Source organism: Oryzias latipes, chromosome 6 (assembly GCF_002234675.1).
Source record: "Oryzias latipes chromosome 6, ASM223467v1".
Taxonomy (NCBI): Eukaryota; Metazoa; Chordata; class Actinopteri; order Beloniformes; family Adrianichthyidae; genus Oryzias; species Oryzias latipes.
The window spans coordinates 17,872,711-17,893,709 of NC_019864.2; the positions used below are offsets into that span (position 1 = coordinate 17,872,711).

Sequence of the window (20,999 nt, forward strand, 5' to 3'; positions counted from 1 at the left end):
CTCATCTGTGAGAAACTGCAATCTGCTCTCTCTGACAGTTTTCAGAGCCTCACCACTCCAGTCTTATAGCACCCAGCAATAATTACTGAGTTGTGTTTGCCCTCTGATACTTGCCAGCACTTTCCACCTGCTAACAGCTGAGAAGACTTAGCTGCAAAGCTTTAGTCTTGCCACACAGAGAACTTTTATCAACAAACTTCTGTTGTTATAAAAGAATTGTGATTAGACAGTATCTTGAATTTATTAGGCCAGGCTGAGACAGTTGTTTGAAGATTATTTACAGATGAACCGGTAGAAGGTATCCAGCATTAAAGCCATGTTTAGCCGGGGCTCTGTTGTTAGTTCTGTCATCGGCCGTGGACCCGTTTTGGCGAAGCCCGGCTGTTTGCTCCTGTCATGTCTGATTGTGCTCATCAAGAGACATTCTCAAGGACAGAGCAACATCACAGACGAAAACATACTCCAAAAAAAAAAAATAGAAGCTCTTTTACTCACAATGTGCCGCAGAGGAGGTGTATTTTGGTCAGAGAGCCTAATGGTGTCAAATACGTCACAGTCTCAGGGGTGTGAACTACAAGCAGGGAAGTGAAGTTGTCTATCTCACTGTCAAAACAGCCTCTCATTCACACTAATGTACCCACATACTCTGACAGCCCCAAACTTCTGGCATATCTAAAACACTATGTGATGAATTCACAGCACAGAACACAGCTCACACTGAAGTTCGTTTAAAGCCAGCAGATTGAAGATTTTTATCGCTAATAAATATGGCAATGAAACTAAAAGCCTGTCACACAGTACACAGAAAAAATAATGTTTAAATATTAGAACAGAACATTTTAAACAGGAGCACACAAACCTTTTAACATATAGGCATAAAGCCAATGTAATTTCACACGAAGGCATGTCAATGTGCATTCAATGTAGAGGCTGTGGGATGGAAAATACATTCTACTTGCTTAATTTCTGTACAGCAGAAGCAGGCTAATTTCTACATAAAATTGTGAGTAATGTAATGTCACTCCACATCTGGAAAAAGATCCTAATAGCATCACAAAAAAACACCTTTTAAATGACAAGATTTCTTTGTATTATGGACTGGCACAGCGCAATAATGCTGGCACGACAACACAAATGATGAATTAACATTAATACCACAAATCATGAGTCATGGTTAAATGGAAAGGTGCGAAATGACTTTGTACTTTACGTCACTGGTTGTTTTTAATCCAAATGTTGCATTTTATCTGCCAGGTTTTTCATCAGTTGTTTATTTTATATCAATGTGTTTTTTTTAATGTAAAAATATTTTTTGCTATAACAATGTTTACTCTTTATCTCAGTTAACAGCCTTGTAAAAGCGTGGTCAACAAGCTACATGCATTGTCAGACTTTAATTATTTTACCTAATGCATGTTAGATGAAGACAATGGATTGTGTGTGGGAGTGTAAGACACACAAGTTATTTGGGGTCAATGGGAGTGTGGATAACCCTTCCAATTTGTTGTGGTTTGGGTTCTGTTTGTGTTGTATTCAACTTCCTGTCTCATTTTGAAGGTTCTCCCTGCCTGTCTTAATTTGAGTTTGCCTTCCCTTGTCCCATTCTCCCCTGATCGTTTGCATCTGTGTCTCATCAGTCCTATGAGTATGTATATGTCCTGTCACTACCTTCCTCTTGTGCTGGTCCATACTGTCTGCCACCCTGTTTTTCTGTGTACCCCGTCAGTTGGTTTTCTGGTTTCCCTGCTTGGCAGCGCCTTTTGTTATATTAAAAATCCCTTGTTTATTAGAACACCCTGCCTCTGCATTTGGGTCCTGCACCAACCCCACGACATAACACAATTCTTCAATGCTCTTATTTACGATAAAACGTATTTGTGTGATTTTCATTCTGTGTCTTTGTGATTGGATGTATAGCATGTTCTTTGACTGGTTGATTTATCTATTTCTAGTTCAAAAACCAACTCCAATGAAAATTATGTTTTTGTTGTTTTTAAAATCTTCTTGTAGCATTTTTCTTATGATGGAGGACATATATAAAGAAATATAAGCCTCAAATTGTGTTTCTGAGTGTTTTTAATTATTTAAATCGTTGTGAATCAGGACCAGATGCAAAAAAGCCATCGCAAAAAGGTTGTAGTTGTGACTTAAAAGCTGCAATAGATGGGCTGCAAGCTCCCCGCTCTTCTCCATTCCGATGTATCCTCTTGTAGACGACTAGATTCATAAACATTTTTATTTTTCTCGTCCGGTGTCTGGATCAAAACTTTGCAGCTGGATATTGCTCGCCATTTTTGTTGCACTGCTAATGTTAGGTTGGGGTTGTGAGGGGCTGTAAGCTAGCAGGTGAGAGTGTAAACAAAGGGATGATGACTTCTATGCACAACAAGTTTGAATGTTGTTTGTTTTCGTGGGCGGGACGCAGATGCGCTGCCGAGACCGGCTCCAGGTTCATGAAATGGGTGGCATCCAAACGGAGCGAAAGCCAGTGCCTCAGAGATCGAGGCGTCTTACTTCCGGGTTGGACAAGAGCTCATAAAAAGACCGAATTTTTAATAAAAAATGTGTTCTTTTGTGTGCCAAATGTAATATATTATCATATATGTGGATATTGTTTCTATAAAAGGCTTAAGAATTGTGTGGTACAGGCCCTCAACATCTAATTTTGATTTGTAAAAAATTAATTATGTTTTCCAAAACATTTTTTTTTTATGGGGACCAGGTTTGGGTTGGTGTGAATTGCTTGTCGGGGCCGTCGTAATACAAAGCATCTTGGGGGACCACAAGAAATAATGTTCCTGAATTGACCAGTGAACCCTTACAGAGTGCATTGGAAAGCTTTGTCTTAATTTTAGTTTTTGATTTTATTTTTGTGGTTTTTCAGATAATTTTTAGACGGTTCAAGTTCATGCAAGCTTGGAGTGCCTTTTTATTCCACTTGTGCAATTTGCACGAAAGCGTGACAAATTCTCCAAAAAAATAAATAAATATGTGCAAACTGCAACATATCTCTTTGCAAAAACAAAGCAGATTAACATTCATAAAACTAATTAATATAAAGAGCTTTATCTTTCAGTTTGGACATAGATGGAAGTCACAGTGTTAACAAAACCGTCATCTGTGCATAAATCTCCTCCACTTGGTTACTGACAATTCATTACGCTTCCTCTTATTCCAGGATCCAATTAAAGGCATCACAACGACTCCTAATAAGAGGCTTGTAGAGTTGATAAGCAACCAGTTCTGAGGCTTCAAGCCCTGCGCTTCATTAGGAGGACGTTGAGCTAAAACAGAAAATTCAACACGGCGGACATCAAAGTGCCCACTCTGCAAAATGAGTAACAAACTCCTTATTAGATATTCACCAATCTCCTAGGATACAACCAACATACACAATGATCACCCAGCAAAACAGTTGGCGGTATAATGCTCTTGAATAATGCTCAACTCCATTACTGCTGGCCAGAAGGGCAGGTGTTGGTCTGCACAGTGTGACGAGGGAGAACAGAAGACGGGGAGAAGATGGAGAACAAGATGGAAGGAGGAATGGAACCGTTTCAGAATTTCAAGCACAAGAAAGTAACACTTTTCAATACGAAAAAGATCAAAGTGTTATTCTTAATGGGCTGTAATCATTAGTGGATAAAAGGTGGTGGCGGTGGTGGGGAGTGTGTAATCTGTTGCAGCACATGTGGAGGGATGTAGGGGGAGGGTCTGGATTTTTTGGCTGCACTGGAGGCATTTTCCTAAATGTGTCGAGGTAGGAGGGAGGCAAGGAGTGGTCCAGTGCTAAGCTGCAGCAGGGCTCATGCCAGTTTAATGCTGTCGCAGCCCACACGTCCGCTTGACAAAATCGCAGAGACACCAAATGCCATGAGAATGTCAAACTCTGCTTTTAAAGAGATAAACACCACCGAAGAAGAAAAGCAGCAGCACAACAAAAGCAGATGATAAATGTGCAAAATTAATCTTCTCAGTGCTCCAATCTAAATTGTGTTGAGAGAAAATTAAAGATTGGTATCCAAAGAAAAAATTCTTATGGGACAGTTTTCTAAAAAAACAAAAAAAAAAAAAACAATGATCTGCTCTTGTGTCAACACAGAAACCACTGATCTTTATTTTGTCAGCTTCTTGTGGAGAGCCTCTGCATGACAGATATGAGGCTGCTAGTGACAACAAACTAACTAACCTCAGTACAAAGACTGGACCGAGGATGAGACGAAGCTATAAGGCAAAGTGTCAAAACAACAAATCCACAGTTTTGGGGGTGTTATGTTTCAGACTATTTCTTGATACCTAGCAGTTTCCCAGCAACCATTAGAGACTCCAGAAGGTGGCCACTCTCAACCATACATCCCCAACAAAACAGCTTTTTGCCGTTTTCACAGTTTTCATGGGTTTTCAGACGAGTAAAAGACATTAACAGGTAGAAAGGGGGAATTTTGCCACTTTTCAGAGTGCCAAAACAGTCGAACTTCGCTGGATTGAATGACAGTCCAAGGTTATACTCTTATTCTGACAATTTAAGTTCAGATTTAATGAAAGTTAAGCATCTTTTAGCACTATCATGTCAGTCCTTGGTAATAAAGATCATGAACATAATTTAATTGCAAGGTAAGGAGTTTCACTGTTAAAAGTATATATATATATATATATATATATATATATATATATATATATATATATATATATATATATATATATATATATATATATATATATATATATATATATATATATATATATATAATTCACATATATCCTCCTTTGACAAGTGGTATAAATAGCTCCTGAACTATGCAGTGATCTGATGAGTAAAAACCTTACAATGCAGACAGAATGAAAAGATTATATTTAGAATGGCAAGGGTGAGAGCAGCAGCTGCGGAATAAGATATTTGAAAATGGAAAGTGTTCCCAGGGGTGATAGCATTTAAATTATTTATTTCCCCCTTTAATATACCACTGACAACATCATTGTCAGGGCAAAGATCACACCATATGAGGACCAGTGACGCCCCTGTGGCTCCCACTGCTAATGAATGTCCCTGGTCTATCATGTGTCTGCTGGAGGAGCTCTCTGCATCTAACAGCAGGAGGAGAAATGTAGTTGTTTTGTTTTAAATTTAGGATTGGTGCTCTTTATTTCCTGTGAACAAGAAAAGGCCAACTGATTACGGAGATGTTATCCATTTGTCCTTATCTAAAAAAAAAGTAATATTGTTTTGTTAAAAGATTATATCCTAACACCTCCTAGAGATATATGGAAGGGAGTCATCCTTATACTTGGTGACAACAGTGAGTCTGTGTTTTATAAAACCACTCTCTGTGTGCTGTGTAAACAACACATCCTCTGGGAGGAGCAGCCAATCACAGGTGAGAAATTATTGCCAGCATTGACAAGTGGAGTCCTGAGATGTCAGGTGTTTGGACGGGTAATAAAGTGATTAGTCCTCGCCTCTGAGGAAAAAAAAAAGGACAGGGGTCAAAGGCCTGATGACTGAACGTGACGCTGGTAGCTTACTTATGAGTAAAAGAAAGGAGGAAAAAAAGACAAACACCACCTTTGAATGCTGGGAAAATGTCATAAAAGCTCCTATGTTGTTGGTGGAATGTTGTGTGTCTGATTTACCTGTTCCTTGCAGGGCTGAGAACATCACTGTTCTCATTAGAAACTGCCTCTGTGCTGTCTCATAGCAACCTAAAAATAGAAATGTCCCTATTAGGCTGTATAGCTATGATGGCTGCTACAGGTTTTGCCCCCTTTAATTGTAAATATATCTACAAGTATAAACATTTTTGTCAAACATCCAAAAAGAAGAAAAAAACACACACAAAAGGTAGAAGAAAACTGATTACTTAAAATGTTCAATTTCCCAGGGACTCTGCATGAAACGTTGTTCTGTTGTTTTAATGAATAAGATAGCTCACGAGTGTGACTTATTGGAATTTCCTGTGAGAAGCCGCAGTATGGGGATGCAGAGCAGATCTGTCTGTCACATTCCATGACTGAACTGTCTTTGCTGGGCTCCTAACATGACACATGAAGGCAGCTTTTACTCCAACGCTGACGCGCAACACTGGATTTATGGTTCACACTTTAAGGCAAAGTCTGTGCCAGAGCATTATAGAGGCAGGTGCTTGTTGTTTGTATCATGAGCAAACTATAGCATTATTTGTTTACAAATCGCTTATCTGTAGATAAGCGATTTGTAGATAACTGTAGATAACTGTAGAGTTAAAATCAGGCAGACGCGCGTATTTTTAGGAGGCGGCGCTGGTTTGCGTCCCGCAGATGAAGCTGAAGATCAGGACAGAGGTTTTTCATCAGACGCAATTTATTTCGGTCGACTATGACGTCAAGAGAACACACGTTTCATTCAACAAGCAAGAAACTAAGTTATTTATAACCCGCTGCATCTCCAGGTTGTGATCTTTGAGTGCGCAGTCAAAGGAATACTCCCCATTGGACGTGTCTCCGGAACAAAAGCCACACGGCTCATGGTGACAGAGGTTCGGCTCAGCGAAACTAGGACGCGTCGACAGAAGCCCCCCACTGCCAAATTATAAGATTATTGTAAAGACAAACTTTGTTTTTTGAGTCTTTTTCCCCCCACCAAACCGATATCATTCCTGTTTGGTGACACTTTGAACATGGAGAATATCTTCTCTGACCAGGTAAGCGAACAAGTTTGTCTTTCTCTGAGTAATTAGACAGTTAAATGTGTTTGAGGTTGATTAGTTAAAGGTTTTTGTTTTTTTTCTTTCATTGCCGCTGAAGGATTTAGACTATTATTCTTTTTCGTGTCACACAAGATAAAAAAACAGAAGCATGATTCCTGCAGTTTAACATTGCCCATAATTTTCTTAATTAAAAATAGATATCTATATAAATAAAGCGGCATTGGATGTAATTATTTGTCAAAAAAGGTGACTACCTCCAAGTTTAGGAAATCAGCACCAAGGACAGCGACTCTGGCGGATCTAAGAGCTGATTTAATGCCACCATGTATCCACGGCACTTTTTAAAATGGAGATATGCGACTGCTTTAAGTCTGTCCTCCTTAAAAATGATTATTACTGTTGTTAATTTTATTAATATGAAACATGCGCATCTGTCGAGGACTTTGCGCACAGCTAGAAAGGCTCAACTTATATAAAATATCCGTTTTGATCTTTATGTCCTAAAAACCCCACATGACCGGTTTAAATTGGTTTGTATGATTTTTGGCACATTGATAGAGTAAAAAAAATCTGTTTAGTCTGCTTCCACCCAGCTTTTTAAATGAGGAGCTTATCTATTGTGAAAGAAACAATAAGAATTCTGTTTATTTAGATTTTTTTTTATAGGAACAGACTGCCATCTGCTGGTTGTTATAATTTTGCAGAAAAGCTAAACAAACCAAACTGAGTTTTATTAACAAGATTTTGTAATGTAAGCTGAACTAATTCTACAATGTGTTCAAAGGGCCTCAAGCTGTGAGTTAATGCTGAAAAGATCCGTGACTGGCTGGGAAATGGCTGACATTCTGGAGCTGCGCACAGACGGAAACTCTCTCCTGAAGGCTGTGTGGCTCAGACGCTTGAGACTCACCAGGCTACTGTTGGAAGGAGGCGCGTACATCAATGAGAGCAACGAACGAGGGGAGACGCCCCTTATGGTGGCCTGCATGTCAACACACTCAGACCCACAGAGTGTAAGCAAGTCCAAACTGGTCAAGTATCTGTTGGACAACCAGGCAGACCCTAACATACAGGACAAGGCAGGCCGGACAGCTCTGATGCACGCCTGCATCCATAAAGCGGGTCATGAGGTGGTGGGGCACCTGTTGAGCAATGGGGCTGATCCCAGTCTGGACGACAGAACCGGAGCTTCAGCTCTCGTCTACGCCATCAATGCTGACGATAAGGAGACATTAAAATTACTCTTGGATGCTTGTAAAGCTAAAGGGAAGGAGGTGATTATAATCACTACAGACAAGTCCCCATCTGGCACTAAAACTACCAAACAGTATCTAAATGTTCCTCCGTCTCCAGAGTTGGTTGAGAGGTCATCTTCAGAATATTGTGCCTCTCCTTCCGATATTGATGTTACTGCATCTCCTGCATCTGAGCAGGAGCATCAAAACACAGTCTTCAGCTTCCAGACCAAGATAAAGTCCTCTGGTGCAGCTGCCAAGCTCACAAACGGACCCACTTCTCCGACTCGCCGTCCGGCAAACCCCAAGCGAGCGCGTTTGCCTCAGCTGAAGCGGCTCCAATCAGAACCCTGGGGGCTAATTGCTCCCTCCGTCCTGGCTGCAGCCGCTGCCCATGAGGAGAGCAAAAAGGCCAGCTCCGATGAGGATGCTGTTGCTGGGGTGAACGGACTATCTCTGAGTAAAAGGTCAACGCTATCACGACAAAACAGTGTGGACGGCAAGGATAGCCTTCTACCCCTGGTAGGTGACCAGGCCTGCAAAATGACGCCCTCATTATCAGTTCCTCCAACATCTAAACAGTCGTACGAAAGATCTATGGGCCAGCACCAGACACTGGCTCGCCGCAGTACCGTGCCCACAGAGCAGGAGAGCAGCAGCTGCAACACCGGACTCATCAGTCTGAGAGACACAATGCACCGGAGACGTCTTGGAAATGATCACTATGACTCAGACTCTCAGCTCTACTCCGACTCAGCCATGTTAGACTCTCCTAAAGTCCCAGTGGAGCGAAGGAAGCTCAACACTTCACCACTCGCGTTGCTCACCAGTTCCAGGGAGTCTCTGGATAGCAACGCCAACACGTCTTCTCCCAGCTCTGCACGCAGGCCTGTGCCCGGCCTCTTGGAGCGGAGAGGCTCGGGCACGCTGCTTCTGGACTACATCTCCCACACCCGGCCTGGCCACCTACCCCCTTTGAACATCAACCCGAACCCTCCTATTCCTGACATCGGGGCCAGCAACAAGCCCTCCTCGCCTCTGGCCACAGGAATCCGATCCATAGCTCCAGTAGCACCAAACACACCAAAGAGAGGAGGTTTCAAGTCAAAGAAAAAGCTCGTGAGAAGGCACTCTATGCAAGTGGAACAGATGAAGCAGCTTTCAGATTTCGAAGAGCTTGCTCATTAGATGGCGCTATTGCAGCAAATAGTGTGGGAGTACAAGCGTAAATCATCTGTCAGGAAGCATATCCAGTGCTTCGTCTGCCATGTAGAAGCTGAAGGATGCGTCCTGAAGAATTTAAACTGAGCAATATAGATATATCTCTTCCCTGTGTGACAACCATGAGAATTATCTTTGTACCTTCCACCTCCTGTATATCTAGTACACTTCTGAATGTAGATGCCAAGCCTTGGTACGTTTCCTCCAGACTAGCTCTTTTTACAAAACCATTTAGTGCGTAGGGAAACATACAGGGTCCATCTGTAGCCATCAGGCCACTTGAGTGCATTTTGTGCACATGTAATTAGCACCATTTCTGGAGAAAAAAACAAAAAAAAGAATGGTGCCTTTGTTTGAGATGTAGCTTCGAGTGAAAAGAAACGTGACTGTTTGTAGCAACTGTGTACAAAGTGCCTTCAAGATAAAGAACACACACAAAGTAAAACAGATTTATTTGTCAAATGATTTTATTTATGTTGATGTAATCAACATGCGTTTTATTTTAACATTTTGATCCCTTATGAAACAAGATAATAACATATTTATGAATAAACATAAAGCCTTAATATTAGGTCAAAGAACAAGCTATGATGTGTTACTATTGCCCAGGAGAAAGACAATAACAGCGTTATCATTAGCGGTGTTAGAAAAGCTCGTCAAAGCACACTTAATCCTTATAGGTTTATTCCAAACAATGGTGAATGTCATGTGAGCCCAAGCTCAACGTAGACATTTGTTGATTAAAAATGTCATTTCACGCTAATCGCAAACCTAAGATCGTACAGCTTCCATGTGACTTCTGTGATTTGTTAAGAAGGAAACATAGTTTTATCCATAGTATTTTTGCAAGTAGTTTGTTGTACATTTGAAATAAATGTTTATCACTTGTGGATGAAAGTGGTTTTTATTTTTTTCCCTGTGAACTCACAATCACAGACATTCGATGGAGCTCTAGAAAGTTCTTTTGGGTGGCGCCTTTCATCATTATCCATGCATCTACGACTGAGCGAGGCCGACCATGGAGGCACTCACATCCCACAGCCTCTTGGCTGCCTCATCATCCAGAGCCTGGGGGGCAGGAGTCTTAGGTGCACAGTCACTGCAATCACAGCAAAAGACTCAATTAGGTTTGCTCCTTCGGTCATAGGAGTGGGTTAATAACTCGCTAAGGAACGACAAATGCAAAACATCACACAACTGACAGGGAAATCAAGCAATGTTTGTTCATGGTCATAAGCTTGAGCAGCTGAAAATGCATCGCTGTCTTAGTAAATGTAATCAAATTAATTTGGTAATGGATTACTGGAAATACAGAAAAGAGAATAAAGTCATTTATAAGTTTTAGAGAGCAAGTTTTGTTTTGTTTTTTTTAGTCAAACAAAACAAATGAGCAAATACACAAATGTTATTCATTTAACGAAAAAGGGATGAAGTATAAGAATTTTGTTTGTTTTCTCTATCTGTTGCTTTGCTAAACAAGTAAAATCACGCAGCCAGAGCCTTTTTTAAATTTATTAATTGCTTTTATGTGCCAAAAAAAGTAGATATTTGCTTAGAAAGCACTTCTGTCCATATTTGGTCACCTACAATCATCAGGGTTTCATTTTGACGATTTCTGTTGTCAAAATTTTTCCCTTTTTCAAGAGAAACCAACTTGCTTTTTGGATTTTTGAAATAAGAAACTACCTATGGTTTTTCAGGTAAAAAAAAAAAAAAACATCCAAAAGTTTAACAATTACACCTTTAGGGAGTGATAAACTATCTACCTTATTAAAGTCTTTCTAGACATTCTTTTATTTTTCCATTGCAAAATTTGACATCATTACAATGTTTACAACCAGTATAAGTATTTATCCCAATAGTTTTGCAATAATTCAAGCAGCATTCCCAAATATAACTGCACCTGTAGCAGTATTTCCACCAATTTTTTTTCAGGTAACTTGGCATATATGGTTTAATTTATCTAATCTTACCTAAATATTTTGATCTCCGTTCAAAATTAGCGGTAGGAGTAATTTCTAAAAGTTCTTTAGTACTTAAGCACATAAGAGCACACTAAAGCTCCAGCTGTAGGCATTCATCCATGCATTTTTTGCAGGAAATGCAATGAATTTAGGTGCATTCTTCTTGGTATATAAACATTAAAACAAAAGAAAATATGGACATATAACTCTTGAAAATTCTGCCTTAGCGTTTTCAGAGGTTTGGTAGTAAACCAAATTTAATAAAAGTTTGGTTGAAAACATAACCAATTTAATTTCTAATGTAATTTTACATTAAACCCCTTTTGTAAAATCTCTGCCAAGTTAAGAGGATATCTTATAGTAACTCAACCAGCATCTCTGTAATCCCTTCACCTTCAGCGAGTCTTTGAATCTATTTCCGATTATTGCTTTGATTTTCCAGCCAGCGTTTGTGCTCTCATCACTTAGCAGGTAGCTATTTTCTGCCGAGAAAACCTTTGTTAGGCCTTCTGTGTTCAACTTGCACTTAATAGTTTTAGATAAAGTTAATTATAGGCCAATGAAAAAGGTAAAACTCATGTGACCCAGTGCAGAACAACGTTTGAAGGACTGTGAACTCCGAACTGATGCTCATTAAAAAGCTCCTGACACTAAATGGAAGTTTAATTACCTTGCAGGGAATATTTTAAATATACTGTTCTAATGCATGAGAAGAGGGGTGTTGTTTATGATGGTATTGTTACTTTTTCACATCAAATTATGATTAGAAAAATAGAAACAGAATTGAAAATAAATCTATGAAAAAGCCATTTCTAGAAACATTAATTAGGTGTTCAAGCTTTTTTGTTCCATAATCCTAATAACTTCATACACAAATGAACACACCTAACTACATAACATTCAAGAAATAAAACTGCAAGATGTAAAGTTCCTACATTTTGTTGTGTTTTAGACCTAAATCCTCCCAAATATTTTCTTCTTAAAAGTATTTCTCCTAATTGTATTCTAGAGTTTATTCTAACTTAAAAAAAACCAATTGATTAATTAAAACAATAATATTAATATAGCAGTCTATTTTTAGATGTGTCATCTTTTATGAATTTTATCATCTTGCCCTCCAGAAATACTGTGAACTATCAACATTGTTCCTTCCTCCTCTTGATCAAAATGATAAAGCTCAAAGGTCAGGTGGCGCGTTATTTTCAGGTTAGTCCACAGAGGCTTGATTCAGATCAAATGCTGACTTTGTCTTTGTCACTTTGACATACTTTAGAGCAGTGGTTTTCAACCTTTTCTGAGCCAAGTACACTTTTTCCTTGACAAACAGCAACCAAAGTTTTTGGTTAAACTCTGAAGTCTATATTGATGGACAGCATTCTCCACGATCTTGCATGCTTTTTTTTGGTAATAGCTGAGGCACAAAAAATTTCAATTTAAAGCTTTTTTTTCCCTTAAAGTTGTGATTCTTTTCAATAAAAACCTTCTACTGAATTTGTTGAAAATTTGCCCAGGTAGTTGATTTGCCCGCCGGTGTATTAAAATGCAATTTCTTGTAACCTCATGAAAACCAAATAAAATGACATTCTTTCCAAACTGTAGTTTATTTATTTTTAAAAGAGAAATTTTTGAACCAATATATAATCACAGCATGCTTGATTAAATTTAGATAAAAAAACAACATTATATTCTTATAATCTCTGACTGTAATTCCTTTGTGCTCCAACACAAACCATGAAGAAGAACCAAACTGTTTATTTCTGACTTCATCAAAAATGTGCAAACTGTTAGAACAGATGTTTGGGTTTGTTGCAACAGTTAACAGCAGCAAGAGACGCCGTCACATTAACGCAATGCATCATGGGAGATTGAGTGAAAAGCAGTGGTGCTGATGCCAGACATTCACCTTTTGGCGGTCTGACACCGGAAACTGCTGCATTGGCTCCCTGTGCGTTTCAGGATTGATTTTAAAATTCTTTTAATGGTTTATAAATGTTTTAATGGTCTTGGGCCTTCTTATTTAAATGATATTATTTTAAAAATATGAGCCCTTGCAGACCCTGAGGTCCTCTGGCACTGGCCTCCTAGTTGTTCCTTAGGTGAGAACCAAAACATATCCATTTCTTAATTAATTTTTTTAAGGACTATTATTATTTTTATGTTTTAATATGTTACTCCTTAAATTTTTATTTTACTTACTAAGGTTATGTTTTAATCATTTTATGTATTTTATTTTTTAATTTAATAATACTGTTATATCCTATTTTATTTTATTGTTGTTATTTTATTATAATTTTTATTCTGATGTTTCATAATCCAGTGTTTCCTCTTGGGGATCCATTGTTCTGGGGCACTACCGGCTTCACCTGTAGGGGGTGTTGTTGCTGCAGTGCCCGTTCTCATTGGGCTGGCTGGGGTCCCGCTCTGTGGTCCAATAGCTGTAGAGTGGGCCCTTGGCTGCTCACAGCAGTACCAAGCCAGACCTTCTTTTAGCGTTTAGCAGTTCTTTGTTTGTTCACGGTTCTACTGGGGGAACTGGGAGGGAGGGGTCCCATCTGTGTGTGATTGTCCTGTGTTTTTAATAGTTTTAATTTTTTATGATTATTTTATCTGCTTTTATGTTAAGGGCTTTGTGTTTTTAACTGAAATGAATGGCGCCATATAAATAAATTTAGTTTGAGTTTAAACTTTTTGTTTTTTTTAGTTGACACAAGTCTCAAAGAGTTAAGCATTTTGGATGTCAAGAATCCAAAGTGACATTTTAATTTTAACTAAAACATTATCTAAAATAGGCCAGAACAATAAATCTCATATGTATTGTTATCTCGATATTAACCAGTGCAATTCGCATAATCGCAAAAGACGGCGAAAATTGCGACAAACGTGCTAAAAAAATCTTATAGCAGCTTGAAGTATTTATCCATTTGAGTACCGTAATCAGATGGAGCCCTATTATGTTAGATGCTCACCTCCTATGTAGACGAGGGTCATTTGGAGTGTCATTTAAGTTAAATTTACGTAATCATTTAATATATTAAATTAAACTGTTGCAGTGAAATGGAAATTATGTTTTTGGTTGTTTTGCTATTAATCCGTGTTTCGCAACTTATATCGTCATCGCAATATTGATCAATAATATTGCACATCGAGACTTTTCCTCATATCCTGCAGCCCTAATCTAATAGATTACTTTTAGGAACTAAGAATCTTCCCTCCCTACTGGAAAGGAAATCCTAACAAGTGACACATTAATGGACAAAGCTTAATTAATAACATTACCTGCAGGTTGCGAAAGATATCAGACGTCAGGCTTAACCTACCTCTCAGTTACAGTGAATAAAAAAAGAATTGTATATTTTCTGACCATATGAAGCTAACTGAATTAAGAAACATTGGAAGAAAAGAGAACAGGCTCACTTACACCCCTTCGGTTTTCCAGTCTATTTATTGACACCCGGAGACTGACCTGTAGTAGAGGCCGCTCTCATTTTGCAGCTTTTCCTCCACAGCGCAGTAGATGGTTGTCTGCGCCCCTTGTGAAGAAGACTTGATGAAGAAACTGAAAGGTTTGTACAAAACCCTTTTCCACAAGGGTATAGTAGGCAAGAAGTGTCGGCCAAGCTCTGTCTTAATCACTCCTGGGTGGAGGCTGTATGTCGTTACTCCAGTTCCTGTGAAGTGACAGAATGAAGACACATTTTGTCAATGTTTTTACTATTTAGAATAATTTGAACAAAACCTCTTGAATAAGACAAATAATGAACAATACCTTCCAACCTCTTGGCCAACTCTCTTGTAAACAAGACATTGGCTAGTTTGCTTTGACGGTAGCTTTTCCAAGGATGGTAATCTTTCTCCAAATTGATGTCGTCAAAATAAATTTCACCTGTGTGCACACACATTTTTATAAACGCTGTATGGTACACAATTTTCACAACATCCTTTCAACTGAAACTGAAGGTCAGATTGCACCTTTTTCGTGTGCTAAGCTGGAGACATTAACTATGCGACTCGGAGTCGACTTCTTCAAAAGATCCAACAAACAGTTTGTCAACAGGAAGTGGCCAAGATGGTTCACGCCAAACTGCATCTCGAATCCATCCTCAGTCTTCCACTGTGGACAGCTCATGATGCCTGGAACGAAGCACACAGACATTAGCTTTGTAGCATTAGTTGCCTCATTAAATGTAGTGCCTAAACTCTGATCCTCTTGATCTATTCTAAAAGTGTTCCCAATTGTCTTTTATTTCTGATTGTGCATTTTTAAGCCCAAAATAATAAAAAAAAAAAGTGTCCTTTTCTAGGACACAGTTTCAGCAGACCACCAGGAGTTCATTAGAGTTGTGGGGGGGATGTTGGGGCAGGGCAACCCCGCCCCCATTCCCGTCACATATAACTAAGCTATCGGTTTACACTCTCTCCTGCTAGCTTACAGCCCCTCACAACCCTGACATAACATTACTGGTGCAACAAAAAAGGGCAAGCAATGTTGCATTTTTTTCCACCTCGAGTGAGGAAAACAAAGATGTACATGTATCTATTTGTCTGCAAGCTTCAAGTCCAACTATGCTAGCTCTGGGGTGTAGCGACAGACTGCTACACCCCAGGTGTTTGAAAGAGGAGCATCGTAGGTCATTCCTGCTGAGAGACTCTATAAACAGAGCTGCTCCCAGTGAACTCACTGGAAATTGTTCACTTTACTTTATGCTATGTCACTATAAAATATGCTGTGCAATTTTTGACCACATTATCATTACCCCTGTTGCGATTCTCAATTTTTCCTCTTACTGTAAGCTTTTACAAACATGCAACACATTTTATTTGTACATACTTATCTGCTCTAATTCTACCTGTAATGCTGCAACATTGGAATGTCCCCATTGCGGGAAAAACAAAGGTTTATCTTATTAGAATAGAGCAGCAAAAGAAGCTTGCGGCCCACCCACTGTATTTTCTCCGTCACAAATATGCTCTTTGTCAAACAGAATTTTTTTCATCTGCTCCTAATTCACAACAATTTGAATTAAAAAAAAATCAGAAATGCAATTTTAGGCGTAATTTTCTTTCTACATCTGTTCCTCCATCCTCAGAAAACAGCAACAAGAACATTCTAAAAACATTTCAATCGGAGTGTGTCTTTAAGTAGATGGAGTTCTCCTCATCTACCTGCATTGTTGATGAGAATATCCAGTCGCTCTTCACTTGCAAGAACTTCTTTGGAAAGATGTCTCACTGACTCCAGAGATGCCAAGTCCAACTTTTTGACAATGACATTTCCATTTCCGCTCCTCTTTCTCACGTCTTCAGCAGCTTTGTTGGCTCTCTCCATGTCTCTGCAGGCCATGATGACTCTCGCACCTGCAACACAGATTCTAGATCTTGGGACTCTTGAATGGGGATGTACAGTACAGACCACAAGTTTGGACACACCTTCTCATTCATAGAGTCTTCTTTATTTTCGTGACTATGAAAATGGTCGATTCACACTGAAGGCATCAAAACTGTGAATTAACACATGTGGAATTATATATTATATATACAGTAGATTTCCCTTCTGAGATTAATAAAGTTGATCTTGAATCTTGAATATAATAAAAAAGTGTGATACAACTGAAATTTTTTCATATTCTAGGTTCTTCATAGTAGCCACCTTTTTCTTTGATTACTGCTTTACACACTCTTGGCATTCTCTTGATGAGCTTGAAGAGGTAGTCACCTGAAATGTTTTTCCCTTCACAGGTGTGCCCTGTCATGTTTAAGAAGTGTGATTTCTTGCCTTATAAATGGGGTTGGGACCATCAGTTGTGTTATGCAGAAGTCAGGTGGATACATAGCTGACAGTTCTACTGAATAGACTGTTGGAATTTGTATTATAGCAAGAAAAAAAGCAGCAAAATCCAGAAAAAACAAGTGGCCATCATTACTTTCAGAAATAAAGATCAGTCAGTCTGAAAAATTGGGAAATTTTTTGAAAGTGTCCCCAAGTGCAGTCACAAAAACCATCAAGCACCACAAAGAAACTGGCTCACAGGCGGACTGCCCCAGGAAAGGAAGACAAAGACTCTGCTGTGGAGGATAAGTTCATCCGAGTCAGCAGCCTCAGAAATCGCAGGTTAACAGCAGCTCAGATTAGAGAGCAGGTCAATGGCACACAGAGTTCTAGCAGCAGACACATCTCTACAACAACTGTTACAAGGAGACTGTGTGAATCAGGCCTTCATGGTAGAATATCTGCTAGGAAACCACTGCTAAAGAGAGGCAACAAGCAGAAGAGACTTGTTTGGGCTAAAGAACACAAGGAATGGACATTAGACCAGTGGAAATCTGTGCTTTGGTCTAATCAGTCCAAATTGGAGATTTTTGGTTCCAACCACCGTGACTTTGTGTGACGCAGAAAAGGTGAACGGATGGACTCCACATGCCTGGTTCCCACCGTGAAGCATGGAAGAGAAGGTGTGATGGTGTGGGGGTGCTTTGCTGGTGACACTGTTGGGGATTTCTTCAAAATTGAAGGCGTACTGAACCAGCATGGCTACCACAGCATCTTGCAGCAGCATGCTATTCCATCTGGTTTGCGTTTAGTTGGACCATCATTTATTTTTCGACAGAACAATGACCCCAAACACACCGCCTGGCTATGTAAGGGCTCTTTGACCAAGAAGGAGAGTGATGGGGTGCTGCCCCAAATGACCAGTCACCTGAACCCAATCCAGATGGTTTGGGGTGAGCTGGACCGCAGAGTGAAGGCAAAACGACAAAAAGTGCTAAACATCTCTGGGAACTCCTTCAAGACTGTTGGAAGACCATTTCAGGTGACTACCTCTTGAAGCTCATCAAGAGAATGCCAAAAGTGCACAGCAGCAATCAAACCAAAAGGTGGCTACTTGGAATAACATAGAATATGAAAATGTTTCAGTTGTTTCACACTTTTTGTTATGTATATAATTCCACATGTTTTAATTCATAGTTTTGATGCCGTCAGTGTGACTCTACAATTTGCATAGTCATTAAAATAAAGAAAACTCTTTGAGAAGGTGTGTCCAAACGTTTGGTCTTTACTGTATATTCATCCAAAAATGAAATGTTTATAGAAAACTCCATGCTAGTGACTGACCTCTTTGAGCCAGATCGACTGCAGTTTCTTTTCCGATTCCAGTGTTGGCACCTGTTATGAGGACTGTTTTCCCATCCAGTCTGACTTTGCTGCAACAAACCCCCCCTGCCATCCATCTCTTAAAGGCAAAAAGGCCCACTCCTGTGAAAACATGCAATTACAAAAGCATAGAATCAGTACTTCCAGTAAATGGAATAAATCCCCAAATATGCTAAAAATAAAAAAATAAAAAAAACGAGCAAAATGTGCAACAGGTTAGTTAGTCATCTAGTTTGAAGGTAAAGCACAACTTGGTTTGACCCTGTGCTCAAGGTTATGCTTGCAAATTACCTAAAGAAAAACAGTCTTTATTGCATCAAACAACATTCAAATGTTCCCTTTTTAAGTAACATTGAAACTATATATTTTTGAAAAGTTGGATAAATATTTAAAGAAAGTTAATACACATGTCTAAAAATAATAATCGGTAGGGGGGGAACCAAAAATATTTAGGATTGAGATAGCGTCTGTTTAATAAATAATCACAGATTACAAGAAAGTAGACAGAATGTTACAATGTGTTGAACTTCAGGGTTTCAGATCAGCGAACACGTTAAGTTAGTTGCTAGTTTACCTGTCAGAGTGACCACAGCAATAGTTGTCGGATACTGGAGTAAAAGCGATTTCTCCATCGCTAGCGTCTGCTGTGAAATTTAATTACTGCTCTGCTTCTGTTAAGAGCAAAGAAGTCCGTTCAAACTGCTTCAGGCTCCAAATGATAAGAACAGGGAACGAGATAAACAAGAAAAACCTTAGATAACCCTGCCCATCCGCCCGAGTTAGGGTGCGCAACACCGGAAGTCCCGCCTTCTTTGAAGTCGAAGAACACATCTGATTGGTTCCCTAAAAAAGTGATTATGTAATAACGTCTGCTGTAATTCAGCCGACTCTTAAAAACAAAACAAAAGTAAAATAAAGCAGTAGACTCGTTCAGTATTTTAAACATGACTGCTTAGAGTTATAAAGAAGAATAAATGACATTTTGTTCCATATTACAGGGTTGCTGTGTTAAGTAGCTGCATTGTATTTAGGTGGCACTCCACATTTTCTAGAAGGGAACTCAACTTCAGCTTTCCGGTAGCTGGTTCGAATCCGACATTAAGCAGCTGTTTTATTATTTTACTATACTTTTCTTCTTTTAAAAGCAATTAGTCCGCTGTTCTTGAAGATTTCTTATAGAAATGTATGAATAAGCATTTAGTTTTGATTAGATTGATGATATTCTAATTTTGGCACACACTTTAAAATGGAAGCATATATTTATTTAATTTGACAAAGAAATCAAGTATTGGTCCACAAATTATAGCATTTCTTTTTTTTTTTTTTTTTTGAATTTATTGGGGTCCCCACATGTCCGACCATACAAAAAAACACAAGAAATCCAGAAGAATATTGTTAGTTTTTTTATTCATTTTACAGATCCCTTTTTTAATTTTTATTTTTTGTTAGCATAATATATCATTTTTATAACATTTGTTTGTATGAAAATGTTTGCCTTGTATTCTCGAAACAAAAATTCAAGTTAGGGACTTTAAGTTCTGCAACTCTCCACTAGAGGTCACTGCAGTATCACCAGCGTGGTATTATCAAATTTTACAAGGTTCCAGGAAAGGGCGCGAATGCGTCCTTTTCCTTTTTTTAAAGTGATTTTTTTTAAATTGATTGTATTTTTAAGTTAACATATTTATCATATTTACATCATGTGAACTTAAACAGGTATCATTCTTCTGCTGTATCTCTACAAGGGAACAAGAAAGTTACAACACTTTTTTTAACCTCCTCTTTTCACTCTAAGCGATTGAAACTACAGCTGAGAAAGAGTTCTCTGTATCAATACTTTTATATTTTACTACTAATATGGGTTTACACGTCTGTGTGAGAGTAGAAAATGTTGTCTATCCAAACTTTGAAGCTCTATAAAGCGGTCTGGGTGAGTTGTTCTAAATATAGAGATCTGACGTTAGAGTTTACAGCCTGATTTCTGAGGAAAGCTGAAGGAGATCATATGTAGACATGTAAGAGACAGAGAATACAAGCGCGGTCATAGAATGTGCAGAATTTTGTGTTTTGCCTTGTAATAAATTGAATACTTTATTTTAGTCTCGCCAAAAGAGGAAAAAAAAATTATATGGGAAGGAAAGGCTAAAATGGCCTAAAGTTAAAAGTGTTTTTTCAGTAAAGTTCCATAAACTTTGCATAGGCCTGTTTTTTTTTATTTTATTTGATGTTTTCCATATAATTTATGATCACCTAACCTTCATTTGCTCAGAGTATGGCAGAGGTGACCTGCCTGTTGGCTTACCATCAACTCTATCATGTGACTGCACATACCCGTGTCCTTTTCACCAGAATGGAAGGCTTGCTCTGCTAAAATTAGAGCGCCCTCTACTGGATACTTTTGGATCAAAACTTCTATGTTCATAGTCTGTGAACAACTCAAGATCTTAATAGTTTGTTTGGGATAAGATAGTGGATCTCAACGTTTTTTTTTTTCCAAATATGTAGCCCTTTTGAAACTTTTATTTATTTATTAATTTAACAGAAGTACCCCAGACCAAAAATAGATAGCTTTATTTGCTTGAGATCTTTTCGATAAAAAAGCAACACAAAATAACTTAACAGAATAAACTAGGATAAAATAATCTTTAGATGGGGGTCCTAATAACAGATTTGCTGTTATGTTACGAAAAAACATTTTTATTTTTAAATCAGACCTACTAATCAGCTTTGTACCTATTTTTTCCCA

General features: G+C 38.6%; 2 protein-coding genes across 2 annotated transcripts; one reads left to right on the forward strand and one right to left on the reverse strand.

Annotated features, from left to right (window-relative positions):
* The first annotated feature begins 6,118 nt into the window (after positions 1 to 6,118).
* Positions 6,119 to 10,029, forward strand: ankrd34c (ankyrin repeat domain 34C). Its single transcript, XM_004070020.4, has 2 exons — positions 6,119 to 6,677; positions 7,468 to 10,029. Exon 2 carries the CDS (start codon positions 7,487 to 7,489, stop codon positions 9,104 to 9,106), a length of 1,620 nt encoding a protein of 539 aa, XP_004070068.1. The 5' UTR covers positions 6,119 to 6,677; positions 7,468 to 7,486; the 3' UTR covers positions 9,107 to 10,029.
* LOC101171076 (retinol dehydrogenase 13) lies at positions 9,589 to 19,041 on the reverse strand. Its single transcript, XM_004069654.4, has 7 exons — positions 18,828 to 19,041; positions 18,215 to 18,355; positions 16,267 to 16,458; positions 15,073 to 15,234; positions 14,870 to 14,986; positions 14,567 to 14,771; positions 9,589 to 10,238 (listed from the first exon to the last, which is right to left on the reverse strand). The coding sequence occupies exons 1-7, from the start codon at positions 18,883 to 18,885 to the stop codon at positions 10,136 to 10,138; spliced, it is 978 nt and encodes a 325-aa protein (XP_004069702.1). The 5' UTR covers positions 18,886 to 19,041; the 3' UTR covers positions 9,589 to 10,135.
* Positions 19,042 to 20,999: the final 1,958 nt, after the last annotated feature.

Coding starts and splice junctions, on each gene's coding strand:
- LOC101171076 (XM_004069654.4), bottom strand. CDS start 18,885: ATGGAGAAATCGCTTTTACTCCAGTATCCGACAACTATTGCTGTGGTC. Junction 15,235..16,266: donor TATTCTCATCAACAATGCAG/GTAGATGAGGAG, acceptor GCTTCGTTCCAG/GCATCATGAGCTGTCCACAG. Junction 14,987..15,072: donor CAGCTTAGCACACGAAAAAG/GTGCAATCTGAC, acceptor GTGTGCACACAG/GTGAAATTTATTTTGACGAC.
- ankrd34c (XM_004070020.4), top strand. CDS start 7,487: ATGCTGAAAAGATCCGTGACTGGCTGGGAAATGGCTGACATTCTGGAG.